The sequence below is a fragment of the Mus caroli genome, unplaced genomic scaffold (assembly GCF_978045245.1).
Source record: "Mus caroli unplaced genomic scaffold, Mus_caroli_1 scaffold_17, whole genome shotgun sequence".
NCBI lineage: Eukaryota > Metazoa > Chordata > Mammalia > Rodentia > Muridae > Mus > Mus caroli.
Window position 1 is genome coordinate 34,382,501 of NW_028227272.1, and position 16,167 is coordinate 34,398,667.

General features: G+C 37.4%; 1 protein-coding gene across 8 annotated transcripts in view; it reads right to left on the minus strand.

The window, feature by feature from the left end:
* Nucleotides 1-16,167, minus strand: part of Stxbp5l (syntaxin binding protein 5L) — a 307,493-nt gene that overhangs the window by 225,032 nt on the left and 66,294 nt on the right. For 7 of the 8 annotated variants that reach the window (XM_085832439.1, XM_085832441.1, XM_085832438.1 and 4 more), the window contains exons 4-5: nucleotides 7,191-7,272; nucleotides 232-332 (exon numbers count right to left, since the gene is read on the minus strand). In XM_085832439.1, coding sequence (XP_085688565.1) covers nucleotides 232-332; nucleotides 7,191-7,272 — 183 coding nt within the window. Of the gene's footprint in view, nucleotides 1-231; nucleotides 333-733; nucleotides 869-7,190; nucleotides 7,273-16,167 lie in introns of those variants that run through there. The other variant, XM_085832442.1, reaches the window with a different exon arrangement.

Here is a 16,167-nt window from a genome sequence, read left to right on the forward strand (position 1 = left end):
GTCCAGAGTAAAGGAAATATGATTGCTGAAGTGATGTTTGATAGCATAGAGAACAAAAGGTTTCACATTTCACATTTTCATATGTGGCTGAAATCTATCCCAAGCATGCATTTTTCTATGAAAACACTAACAGCAGCATAGATGTATAAAGAAAAAGTCTTTTCTTTTACTAAACTTGCTCGAGAACCAATTCTGTCATACACAACAGTTATTCTGTACAAATGATCTTACCGTTCTCTGTTAAATTTAAGAGAATGGAGAATGGCCGGCCTTTTCTGTCTCAGATTCCACAAATGAAGCGTGTCATCTGAACTCGCACTGACCAAAGCGCCCTATGGCAGAGGGAGACAAAGTATGTGGCTTTACTACTAGGATAGCAGAATCAGTATATTTTGGACTTAACATTGCTTGAATAGATATGTGTTTATATAACCTAGGAGAAAGAAGGGAAATTACAGTACTTAAGAAAGCTGAGGTGAGGAGGCAAGTGGCTTACTACATATGGATAGTCAGGATAACTTGTTCAGAGATATCCATTTGCTACTAGAGAGGAATAATATACCACCCATAATGCTTAGATTTCATTATCAACTGGACACAAACTAGAGTCGTTTGGGAGGGAGGGCCTCAACTGAAGAACTGCCTCCATCAAACCCATCTGTGGCAAGCCTGTGGCATGTTTCTTGATTGCTAATAAATGTAGGAAGACCCAAAAACTATAAGCAGTGCCCACCTTGGTCGCAGGACATATAAGAAAGCTGGCTGACCATGAGCCAGAGGGGGCAAACCAGTCAACAGTATTCCTCCAGGGTTTCTGCTGCAAGGAACTGCACTGCTGGAGTTCCTGTCCTGACTTCTCTCAGTAACAGACTGCAACCTGTCAGATGAAACAACACAATTCCTCCCCAAGTTGCTTTTTTGTCATTTAGCACAGCAGCTGAAAGCAAACTAAGACAGCAACATTGTAAGTATTAAAGGGTTTTTTTTTTTTGTTTCCTTCAGTAAAATAGAATTTAAATTTTTTGTTTCTACTATTCATATAAATATCATATAACTGCACAAAGAAACCAATACCAAACTCAGTTTCATTAATCAAATATACATGTAAGGTTATACTTTTGTTTTTTTATACCTAAAAATTATGTATGATTCCTTAAAATTATGTATTTTATAATTTGACCTGCTGATTATAGTCTAAAAAGCTTTACCTGTGATGTAAAATATCACCCACAATAAAATATTTCTTTGCCTTGAATTAAGTATAACTATATAAATAATACTAGAGGCCGGGTGTGGTGGCGCACGCCTTTAATCCCAGCACTTGGGAGGCAGAGGCAGGATAATTTCTGAGTTCAAGGCCAGCCTGCTCTACAGAGTGAGTTCCAGGACAGCCAGGGCTACACAGAAAAACCCTGTCTCAAAAAATATATATATATACTAAAATTATTTCATCCTATTCCACCAATTTCAAATTAATTCTATCTCAAATACAATACCATGTATTCTACCTTTGTATGTAGGAGAAAATAAATGTACATATTACTAAGTACCACATATAACTAACATACACTATTTCACTGGTATTTAAAGATTATCTTAAATATGGCAGAACTTTTACCCAACTGAAATGTCAACTGAAACTGCCCTAAAGTCCTACGTGTTCTCTAATAGTTCTCCCTGACACTCCCTAAAGTCCTACGTGTTCTCTAATAGTTCTCCGGAAGAAGTATGGTAGTCTTAAGATACCTAAAATGTTTTACACATTTTCCAAATAAGTTAGTTACAAGTAATCTTTTTATAATTTCACAGTTTACAACATTGCCCCCCATTCTCATTTATATTCTACATGAAAAAGTTTTTTAAAACTCTCAACTTTACTTCTTATCCAGAAATTAGGAGAAAGAAGACTCTAAATGTGTTTCTGAAAGAGTTCCTAAACCGAAACACCCTGTCCCTGTCTTAATTAGGGTTTCTATTGCTATGGTGAAACACCATGACCGAAGAAATTTGTGGAGAAAAGGGTGTATTTGGCTTATGTTTCTGCAGCATTGTTCATCATCAAAGGAAGTTAGGACAGGAACTCAAACAGAGCAGGATCCTGGAGGCAGGAGCTGATGCAGAGGCCATGGAAGGGTATGGCTTACTGGCTTGCTTCCTATGGGCTGCTCAGGCTGCTTTCTTACATAACTCAGAACTTCCAGCCAAGGGAAGACCCCACCCACAATATAGCCCAGGCCTTTCTCCAACACTAATTAAGAAAATGCCTTACAGTTGGATCTTATGGAGGCATTTTCCCAATTGAGCTTCCCACCTTTCAAATAATTCTAGCTTGTGAGGAGTTGACATAAGACTAGCCAACACAACTGACCTCTTATCAACTTGACACACAAACACATCATTATTAAGCCATAATCCTTCCTTTCTTATTTGTCCCCAAGTTCTCACATTAAAAATGTTTACATTAAAATTTCCATAGCCTCTACAAAATCAAACATTAAAATTTCAGTCCCATTAAAATCCAAAGTCTTTTAAAATTCAAGGTCTGTCAACTGTGGGCTCCAATAAAATTTAGAAAATAAATTAATTAAATACTTTCTCACTTCAAGAGGGAAGACCCAGGGCACAATTACAATCAAAGCAAAGCAAAACCAAACTCCAACTCTCCAATATCTGGGATCCACTCACAATCTTCTGAACTCCTCCAGAGGGTTTGGGTCACTTCCCCAGCTCCACCCTCTGTGGCACACAGCTTATCTTCTAGGCTCTGTCTGGCACTGCTCCACTGTTACTGCTGTTCTTGGTACTGGCATCCATAGTACTGGCATCTCCAAAATGCCAGGCTCTCCTGCTGAAACTAGGCTGCACTTTCACCAATAGCTTCTCATAGGCTCTCTTCATGGTATCAAGCCTCAGCTTTTCTGCATGACCCCTTCAGTCCTGGGCCTTCAACTGCCACTGAGGCTGCACCTTCACCAATGGCCTTCCATGGCCTCTCACAGTACCCAACCTCAGCTGCTCTCCATGACCCCTTCCTGACTTCAAAATCAGTACCACCTGGGTGACTCTTACACTACCACGTTAGGCTGCCAGCGTGAGGTACACCCTTGGCTGCCTCTGGAACACAGCTTCTTTGTGCTCTCAGGAAACATTTTTCCAGATTTGACCTCAGTGATGCTGGTCTCTTCTTAATCCCACTTAAGCACTCAGATTCAGCTAACCAGCATCAACTGTCACAGTCACAAAAAGGTTTCACTTCAGTGGTACTGGTCTCTTGTTAATTATTCAGCCCCAGCTTACCAGTTTAACAGAATCTTAATTCAAAATAGCAAACAGCTGAAAGGGGTCTTTAAACTTTCCTCTGAAACTTCACAAGGCAGGCCTCCATCTTCTGCACTGCTCTCAACATTCTTATCTTTGAAGCTCCTACAGAGCAGCTCACTGAGCTCTCAACACTCAATGGCTCTTCTAAGCCCAAAGTTCCTAAAGTCCTTCCACAATTCTCCCTAAAACATGATCACAGCCACATCCCACTATGCTAACACAAACTTGTCTTAGAGTTACTGTTGCTGTGATGAAACACCAGGACCAAAGGAAATAAGAGAGAAAAGGGCTTATTTGTTTTACACTCCCACAATACTGCTTATCAATGAAGGAAGTCAGGACAGGAACACAAACAGATCAGGATTCTAGAGGCAGGAGCTGATGCAGAGGTCATGGAGGGGTGCTGCTTACTGGCTTGCTTCCCATGGCTTGCTCAGTCGGCTTTCTTATAGAACCCAGGGCTACCAATCCAGGAATGACCCCACCCACAGTGACCTGACCCTTCCTCATCAAACACTAATTTAAAAATTGCCTTATAGCTCTTTCTTATGGAGGCATTTTCTCAGTTGAGATTTCTTTCTCTCAGATAACTCTCCTTGTGCCAAGTTGACATAAAACCAGCCAGCATAGGACCCCATGGTATTTCTCTTTGTATTATATATTTAGTATTGGGTCTCATAGAACAGTATCTTTATAGTAATAAATTATAGTTAGAATATTTTCATTAACATTTATATAATCTTAATATATATAAATACTTATATCAGAGGGTATATATTAATATATTCTTTAACATGGACTCATATCAATTTTTTACACCATAAGATTTACCTTATATAGGCTTTGAGGATTTTTATACTTCTTTGGATGAGTTATTTATAAATGCTTTCTGCATTTCTACAATTATTGATATTTCTTGAAAGCATTTAATGAACTACAGCTTTTTAATTCAGTACATAATAATGATCTCCTCTCTGAAAGAGGTCAACATTCACTTGGAAAAGGGTAAAAATAGAAAGATAAAGTTATTATTATGAAACTGGTAAAACATAATCTACAATAGATACTTTTTTACAACATAAAAATATACCAAGTACAACAGAATTAAGATATAACCATATAAACTGAATAATATTTCTGTATGACATCTGATTAATCTACAAAGGGACTCTGTATTATTAAGTCTATGAGAAGACTAAAATGTTAACATCAGTAGACCACTAAGCATATGAATAAAAGTAAGCTCATAGGCAGAGTGCCTATGCTTCATTTATAAAAGCAAAATGAACTTTCCATCAATGCTACTTCCAAAGATCTCCAAAAAAAAAAAAAAGTAAACCTGTAAATAAGATGATTTACATTTCTGATCATGGGATCAGAAACTGGGAGATATGGAGGATAGTCCAGAAATTATTGTGATGTGCATCAGGGAGAGTAGCTAATAAAAAGCAATGTGAACAAAATGAAGAGACTGAAGCTTGTCTTTATTTCCTTAATTATATAACCTCATATAGCACAAAAGCAAATTTAGGGCCTCAAAGATAATACTGAGAAACAAACTAAGAGCAAACCACACAGAAGCAAATCATGTATATTAGAATATATCTGCAGAAGTCAGAAGGCTGCAATCCCTCAGCTAGGAACTGGAGGATAGTATGATAACAGAGAGGTGGGTGCTTTAGACATAATGGTTGGTCGCCACACTGATGTTTTCTATTTCCCTCCTGTCATGTCTGTCACACCCTGCACCAAGGTTGCCCACAATGAGAAATACATTTGATTTGTCAGTCAGGATATCATAGCTCCCTGAAAAAGTTTGATCCAAATAAAGTCAGCCTTTGCCAGAAGCATCATTACTCGTTGTACTGACTTACTCATTTAAGATAAGAGAGCTGTGCACAACAGTAGGAGCCACTCGAAAAATCTGACTGAAGATGACTCTAAGATGCCTTCCACTAAGAACTACGAACTTCCTTAGCTTTATAAATGCATACTCTGTTTCTAAAATTTAGGAAGTTAATTTCTACAATATCTATGGACACATAAATAAAATATATACATAAACAAAGAAGTGCATATGAAAATAAAAGATAAATGCATTTATACAGATAAACAATGTATAGATTTATACAGATACAAGCCTACTGGTAAATAAAAAGATACTTTCAATGAAGATACAAGCAAAATATTTAAATTGGTGGGAAGAGAGTAGGTAGAAAGAAAGCTTAATGGTTTAGAAAATATTAAATAAATTTTAAAATTATGATAGAGTCACAATAAAAGGATGTTCTGATATGTAAATATTTTTCTCTTATTAAGTTTAATATTTCCTATATTAAATGTAATATTTTCTATATTAAAATTTAAATCTAAGTTTAAATTTAAATTTTAATATAGGAAATAAAAATGTAAATGTCAGTAATAATATATACAAATGCATTGTTAAACATCTAAAATCATAATATCAAAAAGAATTATATCAAGTACAGGTTGAACATCATAATCCAACTATACAAAATCCCAGATGTTCCAAAAGTTAACCTTTTCCACAAAGAGAAAATTTTATACCTGATCTGTGATTACATTCAAAATGAAAAAGCATTGAAAAAATGTACAAAATTACCATCAGACTACGTTTATAAGGTATATACGCAATATAAAAAAGTTTAATGTTTAGACCTGGGTTCCTTCTCCAATGTATCTCAATATATATTCACGTATTCAATAATTAAAAATCAAAGATACAGCCAGGTGTGGTGGTGCACGCCTTTAATCCCAGCACTCAGGAGGCAGAGGCAGGATGATTTCTGATTTCGAGGCCAGCCTGGTCTACAAAGTGAATTCCAGGACAGCCAGAGCTATACAGAGAAACCCGGTCTCGAAAAACCAAAAATAAAAATAAAAATTAAAAATTAAAAAAAAAATACATAAACATTTTAAACCAAACCACTTTGGATAAGAAATACTCAAACCTGTAATCGTCTGTGAGTGTGACTGTATAGTTTGTGTTTTAAGTAATCAAAAATATGTATGTATGGTTGAAATAGGGAAGGAAGGAAGGAAGGAAGGAAGGAAGGAAGGAAGGAAGGAAAGAAGGAAGGAAGGAAAGAAGGAAGGAAGGAAGGAAGGAAGGAAGGAAGGAAGGAAAAGGAGAGGAGAGGAGAGGAGAGGAGGGGAGGGGAGGGGAGGGGAGGGGAGGGGAGGGGAGGGGAGGGGAGGGGAGGAGAGGAAAAGGGAAGGGGAGGAGAGGAAAGGGAAGGGAAGGGAAGGGAAGGGAAGGGAAGGGAAGGGAAGGGAAGGGAAGGGAAGGGAAGGGAAGGGAAGGGAAGGGAAGGGAAGGGAAGGGAAGGGAAGGGAAGGGAAGGGAAGGGAAGGGAAGGGAAGGGAAGGGAAGGGAAGGGAAGGGAAGGGAAGGGAAGGGAAGGGAAGGGAAGGGAAGGGAAGGGAAGGGAAGGGAAGGGAAGGGAAGGGAAGGGAAGGGAAGGGAAGGGAAGGGAAGGGAAGGGAAGGGAAGGGAAGGGAAGGGAAGGGAAGGGAAGGGAAGGGAAGGGAAGGGAAGGGAAGGGAAGGGAAGGGAAGGGAAGGGAAGGGAAGGGAAGGGAAGGGAAGGGAAGGGAAGGGAAGGGAAGGGAAGGGAAGGGAAGGGAAGGGAAGGGAAGGGAAGGGAAGGGAAGGGAAGGGAAGGGAAGGGAAGGGAAGGGAAGGGAAGGGAAGGGAAGGGAAGGGAAGGGAAGGGAAGGGAAGGGAAGGGAAGGGAAGGGAAGGGAAGGGAAGGGAAGGGAAGGGAAGGGAAGGGAAGGGAAGGGAAGGGAAGGGAAGGGAAGGGAAGGGAAGGGAAGGGAAGGGAAGAAGGGAAGGAAAAAACTTACCTCATTGATGAGGAATTGGAGCTGCAAGACAGCCGCACCACTTTCATGTTGGCAGTAACAGTCAACACCAGGCCTCCCAAGTCTAACACAATAAAAGTCAAGGATTCTAACATCTGAGTTAGCACAAATATCAAAAAGTGAAGGAGAATCTGACTTATTTAGCAACTAATGTTTTGACTCTTCATTGTCCTTATTTTTCAGAGTTGAAATATTTTGCTTTATACAAACTTAATTGTACAGTATAAATGAGTAATATTCTAACAATTAGAAGAATTATAGTAAAACATGAGAAGAACACAAGAATTGAGAATCCAGACACATCTCATTTCTTTTAATATTCATCTGACTAAACATTTGTTTCCCCAGAGTTGGTTCAAACAATTGAAAGATTTTAATGCAATAAATGAAATGATTAAAAAGTTAACATATTAGTTGGCCATAGTGTTACATGCCTTTAATTCCAACACTTGAGGAGCAAAGGCAGGAGGACCTCTGTGAGTTAAAGGTCATCCTGATCTCTATAATGAGTTCCAGAACAGCCAGAACTACATAATGTCACCAAATGAAACAATTTAATATACTCAAGTATGTTAGCAATTTTGTTATGTACAAAGCCCTTCTAACAATATTTTAGAATCAACAGATTATAAAGAAATATATAAACATGTAATGTACAAAATAGTTTCTGCATTAAAAATAAGATTTCAAAGATAGATATTAAGAAATAGTAGCAATATATTTTTCAGTTTACATTTAAAAAGTTAACCTATAAGTCAGAAATAGAACAAAAGAGAAAAGAAAGGTAAATGGTGGAAGATTATAAGAAGGGAAGAAAATCAAACATCACAGAACAAATGTATCAATGTATTCCTTACAAAGTGACATATTTCTATATATAGTTATTATTTGTTTTTCTTAAATATAAAGACATTGCATGCTAAGGTAACTATTTCCTGCCATAGTGAAGAAACAGGGGGCAGATTTATCCTTCCACCCAAGCAGTTAAACAATATAAGCAACACTGATGTAACTACATTCATGCACACAGCAGCATTCAAACACTGCATATCAAATGAGGAATGATGGTGGTTCCTGAAAAGGGAAAGGTTTATATAAAGAAAGTTAATCTAAGTCAGAAAGGGAACAAAAGACAAAAGTAAGAAAGAATGGAAGATTGTAGGGAAGATGTGCTCTCATGACTGTTCCAGAGTACTCTATAGAGAATGTCCAGGCCACAATTTAGGGCTATTAAATCTAGCAGGTTCCCTTTGTGTAAAAGACAGAATAAAATGAAGGGGGGGGGCGGCTTGGCTAAGAACAAATAGAATTAACAAGGACAAAAAGCAAGAAAAAAAAAAAAGAACACATGCTGGAGTATTTCAGAGATCTGCTGGAAAGCAAATGTAAGTAGAGCAAAATGTAAAACAGGGACTAGATTTATAGAAACTATTTGAAAGTGAAAGGGGAAAAAAAAAAACAAAAAAATAACATTAGTCTTGAAGAACAAACCAGATCAAAGAAACAACATCGCCAAAAATGATAATTCCTTCTTGAAGAATAAAGCAAGAAAGAGCAAAACAAACAAACAAAAAAGAACAAATTAAGTGAGACCGGAAAATTTTCATGTTCCCACCATCCAAGAAAGAAACCCCAAAATTCACAGACTAGTCATGCAAAACACTAAGAAAAACGTTCCCTAGTAGTGAGGAAAACTCATCTCTTAAATAAAGGTGGTTCTAGTATTTCCTTAAAAAGAGGGCTAAATAGGTTAATTAGTTAATAATATGTCTACCAATGAAATCAAATAACATCAGTTTTTAAAATTATTTCTTTTTGAGATTGTAATATACTTATATCATATTTCCCTTCTCTTTCCTCCAAGGACAATAAGAATGGACCAGGGAAGGGGGATGAGGCAGAGCCTAAGAGGCCTGAACCCTACACAAAGAATTACAGGCAACTAAGTAATGCTGAGAGGAGGTAAAAACAGTTTTTGAAACTTATAATCAAATAGCAAAGGAGTAGAAAACAGATCTAGTAAGAGAACTAGAAAACAACCTGCAAGACCCTAGACTTCATTCAACCACACCAATTTCACATTATAAACAAGGTATTTATACTCCAATTAAAGTGCAATAAATGTCAGGTCAGAGATAAAAAGCAATAGTCCAACTGTACAATGACTACAGTAAATTTTTTTAAAAATATAAAAATGAGCCAGATTCCATGGCTCTAGCCTGTAACCTCAGCACTTGAAAAGATGAGATAAAAGAATTGCTGCACTCTGGGGTCAGCTTATGTTTTTGTTTATAAGAGTTGTGGTCATGGGATCTATTCACAGCAATAAAAACCTTAACTTGGTACAAGGAGTTGGGGTATTGCTGTGATATGCCTGACCATACTTTTGTTTGGAGGAATGTGGGCTTTGGAACTTCAGAACTTCGGATTTGAAAAGTAGTTGAATGCATCAAATGGGACAAAATGGACTATACACTAGTAAGAGCATGGAAGCCATGGTGTTGAGGGTGATTTGAACTGTGGGGCCTGGCACAGGATGTTCTAGAGGGAAAGAATGTTTGTATGTGACCATTCTGGTAATACTTTAGCTAGGAATGTGGCTGCGTTTTGCCCTTGTCTGAATAATCTGCCTGAAGAAATCTCAGAACAGCCTAGTATTGACTCTGTTGTGTGGTTATTCATGTTCACTTTTATTCAGACCTATAATGAAAAGGAAAAAGCTGATCAAGGAAAAAATATAAAATGTACAGTTTGAGGAGAAACAGGACACCAGGAAATAGAATGAAGGTAAGTCAGTCCAAGGAGAAAAACAGATTAAAGAAAAGCCTGATGTTAAATGAAATAAAGGGAGTGTTGACCTCACGGCAAGATCTCACCCAGCTAGTCCTCCAACTTGTGAAAAGGAATTAAAGAGAAGCTTATGGTCAGGGGTGGTGGTACATACCTTTAATCCTAGCACTCTGGAGGCCGAGGCATGTAAGTTTCTGATTTCAAGGACAGCCTGGTCTACAGATTGAGTTTTAGGACAGCCAAAGATTGCATAGCATAGGCAGTAAAAGAAACCAACAAAAACAGAAAGATGGTGAAAATATATTTGAAAGAGGCCATGTTTCTGCCCCAACAAGCAGCAGAAATCAGACACATGGTTTTGGCTTTAGAGTCAAGAACACAAAAAAAGGGGTTACAAATTCTCTCTCCATGACTAAGGAAAGCCACTGAGACCAGGCATATGCTAGGGATGTCCCTGCATGTAACCCAGAGAGGCCATTGTGTGAAGCTGTGAAGGTGAAGCCTGGATGGCCTTGGAGACCCCAAGATGTTGGAGAAACCAGTTGTGGGATACCTGATAAGGAAAGCTGCTAACAGGAAGTGTGTTGCAATCCACAAAGCTGAAAGGAGTTGAAAACTTTTGAAGTTGGATTAAATGAATTTTGCATTATGATATGGCTACAAGTTTAGAGGGGCCAGGGTGTGGAATGTAGTGGTTTGAATGAAATGGTCACCATAGACTTAGGGAATGACATTATTGGAGGTGTGGCCTTGTTGGAATAGGTATGGCCTTTTTGGAGGGAGTGTGTCACAAGGAGTGAGGTTTGAGATTTCAGAAGCTCAAGCCAAGCCCAATGTCAGTCTCTCTTCCTGATATCTGCCAATCCAGATATAGAATTCTCAGCTATTTCTCCAGCACCCTGTCTGCCTGCATACACACATGCTTGTTGCCCTAACAATAATGGACTAAATTTCTAAACCTGTAAACCAGTCCCAATTAAATGTTTTCCTTTATAAGAGTTGCTGTGGTCATGGCATCTATTAACAATAAAACCCTAAGACACTTCATAAAAGTATATCAAAATTTAAAAGATGACTTTACTATATGATAAGCTTTAAAATTTAAATAAAAAATTGGAAGCTGAAGGCATGGCATAGCAAGTAAGAAAACTGATTGCTACTCCAGAAGACCCAGGTACAATTCCTAGAACCAACATGGTGGGTCACAATCATCCCTAACTCCAGTTTCAGAGGTTCAGCACCATCTTCTGGCATCCCTGGGTACCAATCATGTACATGGTATACATACACACATGTAAGCAAAACACCCATACACCATAGACATAAAATAAAAAATAAAAAGTAAATAAATATGAAGTAAAAAATTAAATATATTATATAGCATAAGTGATAATTCTTAAAAGAATAATCATTAAAATGTAAGTCTGTTTTTCACATTATAAAATCTATTTTTATTTTTCAAAGGCAGAGATTGTCAAACTGTACAACAAAATAAGAAATACATATTTTATGCTTCCTATAATAAACAAAATTTAAAATATAGTAAGCTAAAAATAGACAATATATTTTCAAAGATAAATATACTAAGACAAACCAAAAGAGAGTTTGAGTGTCTAAGTCCACTGGGCAAAGTAAATTTCAGATCAAAAATTATTACTGTGGATATAAAATCATTTACTAATATTAAAATTTTAAATTTGTCAAGAAGATTTACTTCTAAATGTTTACATATCTAATGACAGTGCTGAAAAATTTATAAAGCAAAAATTGACAGAACTATAAATATAAATAGATCAATCTACAGTTGTAATGGGAGATTGTAATGCCACTGTCTTAATAATGAGGAAGTAGATAGAAGGTCAGTACAAATACAGAAGATTTGAACAATATCATAAATCAGTTCGACCTAACTGACATTTATAGAACAATCTACTCAATAACTGCAAACACATCTAACATTTGTCAATAGGAAAATATACAGGGCTATAAAAAAGCTTCAATTAATGTAAAAATAACCCAGGTTATACAAAATATATTCTCTTACCATAACAGAATTTAAACTATGACTCAATAATATAAAGGTTACTGGGAAAATATGTGATACTTGAAGGCTAAATAATATAAATAACCCAAAAATTAAGAAAATAAAGCAAGCATAATTTAAAAATATTTTTCCATTAATTAATTTGTTTATTAGGTTTTTAAAATTTTTTAAACTGAATGGAATAAAAATACAATTAATACAAATAATAAATAGAAAACATTTGTATGGATCCTTGCAGTTCTGCCAAAATAAAGTTGCTCCATTCCTCTTAATCCCTACTTCCATAAAACAAAAATATTCGAGAGGTAGCTGTATAAACAAGCTTAGAGAAACTCTATAATGTAGAAAGAATGGTAATCTTAGGAAAGAGATAGCAAAGAGTTCTTGTGCTTCTTATTGCCTCTCAAATCACAGACAGGGCACTCTAGAGGCCTTCAAAATCAAAAGCAGTGGAGCCCAGTCTCAATGGCTACATGTAAAAGCACTCCCAAATCTAAGGCTCAGGGGATATTGAAGAAGAGGTGGTAGAAAGATTGTAAGAGTCCAGGGATTTGGATATTTTGGGGTAATTGGATTTGCTGTGAGATTGTGTTTCCTAGTAATGTTAGAAGTGATTCTTCCCATAAAGGCTCACCAACATGACTGCTCGAATATGACTGAACAAGGATGACAGCAATGAACATGCCAAACTGACCAGAAAAGGAATCCCAGGAAGGCTCAGCCGTACACAAATAACTACAGACAACTAAGCAAAGCTGGGAGTGAGAGAGGTGGTTCTCTCCAAGGAAGAGCATAACAATAGGTTGTCTAGAGCCAAACTGTCAGCCCTGAAAACATACATATAAATAGCATTACATGGTTTAAACAAGTTATATTTAGGAATATCTATCTATCTATCTATACATATACATATATGTATGTAATAATAATTAGTTAAAAAAATAAAGACCATGAATTTGAAGAAGAATGGAGAAATGTATATGGGAGGGCTTGCTGATCTACCTAATGCATAAACCTTAATGTAGATATATATGTGTATATATATATATATATATACATATATATATATATATATATATATATATATATATATATACACAAAGTTAACCTGACACCTTCAAAGAAACACAACTGATGCTCTAGACTTCAAAGTAAAGGATAAGAGTGCATTATCCAAGGAAGAATTTAAAGGATTGTCTATAAAGAAAATGAGTTAAATTCAAGAAAACAAAGACAGATGATACAACAAAGCAGGTAAACAATTCATGACGTGAGTGAGAAGTGCAGCAAAGATATAAAGGTTTTGAAAAATAAATCTCAGACAGACATTTCAGAAATGAACTCATCAAGTCAAATTCAAAGATACAGGTAAAATTCTCAATAACAGACTAGATCAAGCAGAACAAAGAATATCCAAACCTGAAGACAAGACTCTAGAATTATCCCAGTCAATGAAACAAGAAGTAATGAAAAAGATGGAAGATAGCCTTTGAAATTTTTGAGATTTCAAACAAACATACTTTTTTTTTTCTTTTCATATGTATATCCTTTATTTTTTTATTAGGTATTTTCCTCAATTACATTTCCAATGCTATCCAAAAAGTCCCCAATACACTCCCCCCCCAGTCCCCCACCCCCCTCCACCCCCACCCCTTGGCCCTGGCATTCCCCTGTACTGGGGCATATAAAGTTGGCAAGTCCAATGGGCCTCTCTTTCCAGTGATGGCCGACTAGGCCACCTTTTGATACAAATGTAGCTAGAGTCAAGAGTTCTGGGGTACTGGTTAGTTCATAATAATGATCCACCTATGGGGTTGCAGTTCCCTTTAGCTCCTTGGATACTTTCTCTAGCTCCTCCATTGGGGGCCCTGTGATCCATCCAATAGCTGACTGTGAGCATCCACTTCTGTGTTTGCTAGGCCCCGGCATTGTCTCACAAGAGACAGCTATATCTGGGTCCTTTCAGCAAAATCTTGCTAGTGTATGCAATGGTGTCAGTGTTTGGAAGCTGATTATGGGATGGATCCCTGGATATGGCAGTCTTTAGATGGCCCATCCTTTCTTAACAGATCCAAACTTTATCTCTGTAACTCTTTCCATGGGTGTTTTGTTCCCAATTCCAAGAAGGGGCACAGTGGTCTTCTTTGGTCTTCGTTCTTCTTGAGTTTCATGCGTTTAACAAATTGTATCTTATAGCTTGGGTATCCTAAGTTTTGGGGCTAATATCCACTTATCAGTGAGTACATAGTGTGTGAGTTCCTTTGTGAATATTTTACCTCACTCAGGATGATGCCCTCCAGATCCATCCATTTGCCTAGGAATTTCATAAATTCATTCCTTTTAATAGCTGAGTAGTACTCCATTGTGTAAATGTACCACATTTTCTGTATCCATTCCTCTGTTGAGGGGCATCTGGGTTCTTTCCAGCTTCTGGCTATTATAAATAAGGCTGCTATGAACATAGTGGAGCATGTGTCCTTCTTACCGGTTGGAACATCTTCTGGATATATGCCAAGGAGAGGTATTGCTGGATCCTCTGGTAGTATTATGTCCAAATTTCTGGGAACCGCCAAACTGATTTCCAGAGTGGTTGTACCAGCTTGCAATCCCACCAACAATGAAGGAGTGTTCCTCTTTCTCCACATTCTCGCCAGCATCTGCTGTCACCTGAATTTTTGATCTTAGCCATTCTGACTGGTATGAGGTGGAATCTCAGGGTTGTTTTGAGTTGCATTTCCCTGATGATTAAGGATGTTGAACATTTTTTCACGTGCTTCTCTGCCATTCGGTATTCCTCAGGTGAGAAATCTTTGTTCAATTCTGACCCCATTTTTTAATGGGGTTATTTGATTTTCTGGAGTCCACCTTCTTGAGTTCTTTATATATATTGGATATTAGTCCCCTATCTGATTTAGGATAGGTAAAGATCCTTTCCCAATCTGTTGGTGGTCTTTTTGTCTTATTGGCGGTGTCTTTTGCCTTGCAGAAGCTTTGCAACTTTATGAGGTCCCATTTATCGATTCTCGATCTTACAGCGCAAGCCTTTGCTGTTCTATTCAGGAATTTTTCCCCTATACCCATATCTTCGAGGCTTTTCCCTACTTTCTCCTCTATAAGTTTCAGTGTCTCTGGTTTTATGCGGAGTTCCTTAATCCACTTAGATTTGACCTTGGTACAAGGAGATAGGAATGGATCAATTCGCATTCTTCTACATGATAACCGCCAGTTGTGCCAGCACCATTTGTTGAAAATGCTGTCTTTTTTCCACTGGATGGTTTTTGCTCCCTTGTCAAAGATCAAGTGACCATAGGTATGTGGGTTGATCTCAGGGTCTTCAATTCTGTTCCATTGGTCTACTTGTCTGTCGTTATACCAGTACCATGCAGTTTTTTATCACAATTGCTCTGTAGTACAGCTTTAGGTCAGGCATGGTGATTCCACCAGAGGTCCTTTTATCCTTGAGAAGAGTTTTTGCTATTCTAGGTTTTTTGTTGTTCCAGATGAATTTGCAGATTGCACTTTCTAATTCGTTGAAGAATTGAGTTGGAATTTTGATGGGGATTGCATTGAATCTGTAGATTGCTTTTGGCAAGATAGCCATTTTTACAATGTTGATCCTGCCAATCCATGAGCATGGAAGGTCTTTCCATCTTCTGAGATCTTCTTTAATTTCTTTCTTCAGAGACTTGAAGTTCTTGTCATACAGATCTTTCACTTCCTTAGTTAGAGTCATGCCAAGGTATTTTATATTGTTTGTGACTATTGAGAAAGGTGTTGTTTCCCGAATTTCCTTCTCTGCCTGTTTATCCTTTGTGTACAGAAAGGCCATTGACTTGCTTGAGTTAATTTTATATCCAGCTACTTCACCGAAGCTATTTATCAGGCTTAGGAGGTCTCTGGTGGAATTTTTAGGGTCACTTATGTATACTATCATATCATCTGCAAAAAGCGATATTTTGACTTCTTCTTTTCTGATTTGTATCCCATTGATCTCCTTTTGTTGTCTAATTGCTCTGGCTAGGACTTCAAATACTATGTTGAATAGGTATGGAGAAAGTGGGCAGCCTTGTCTAGTCCCTGATTTTAGTGGGATTGCTTCCAGCTTCTCACCATTTACTTTGATGT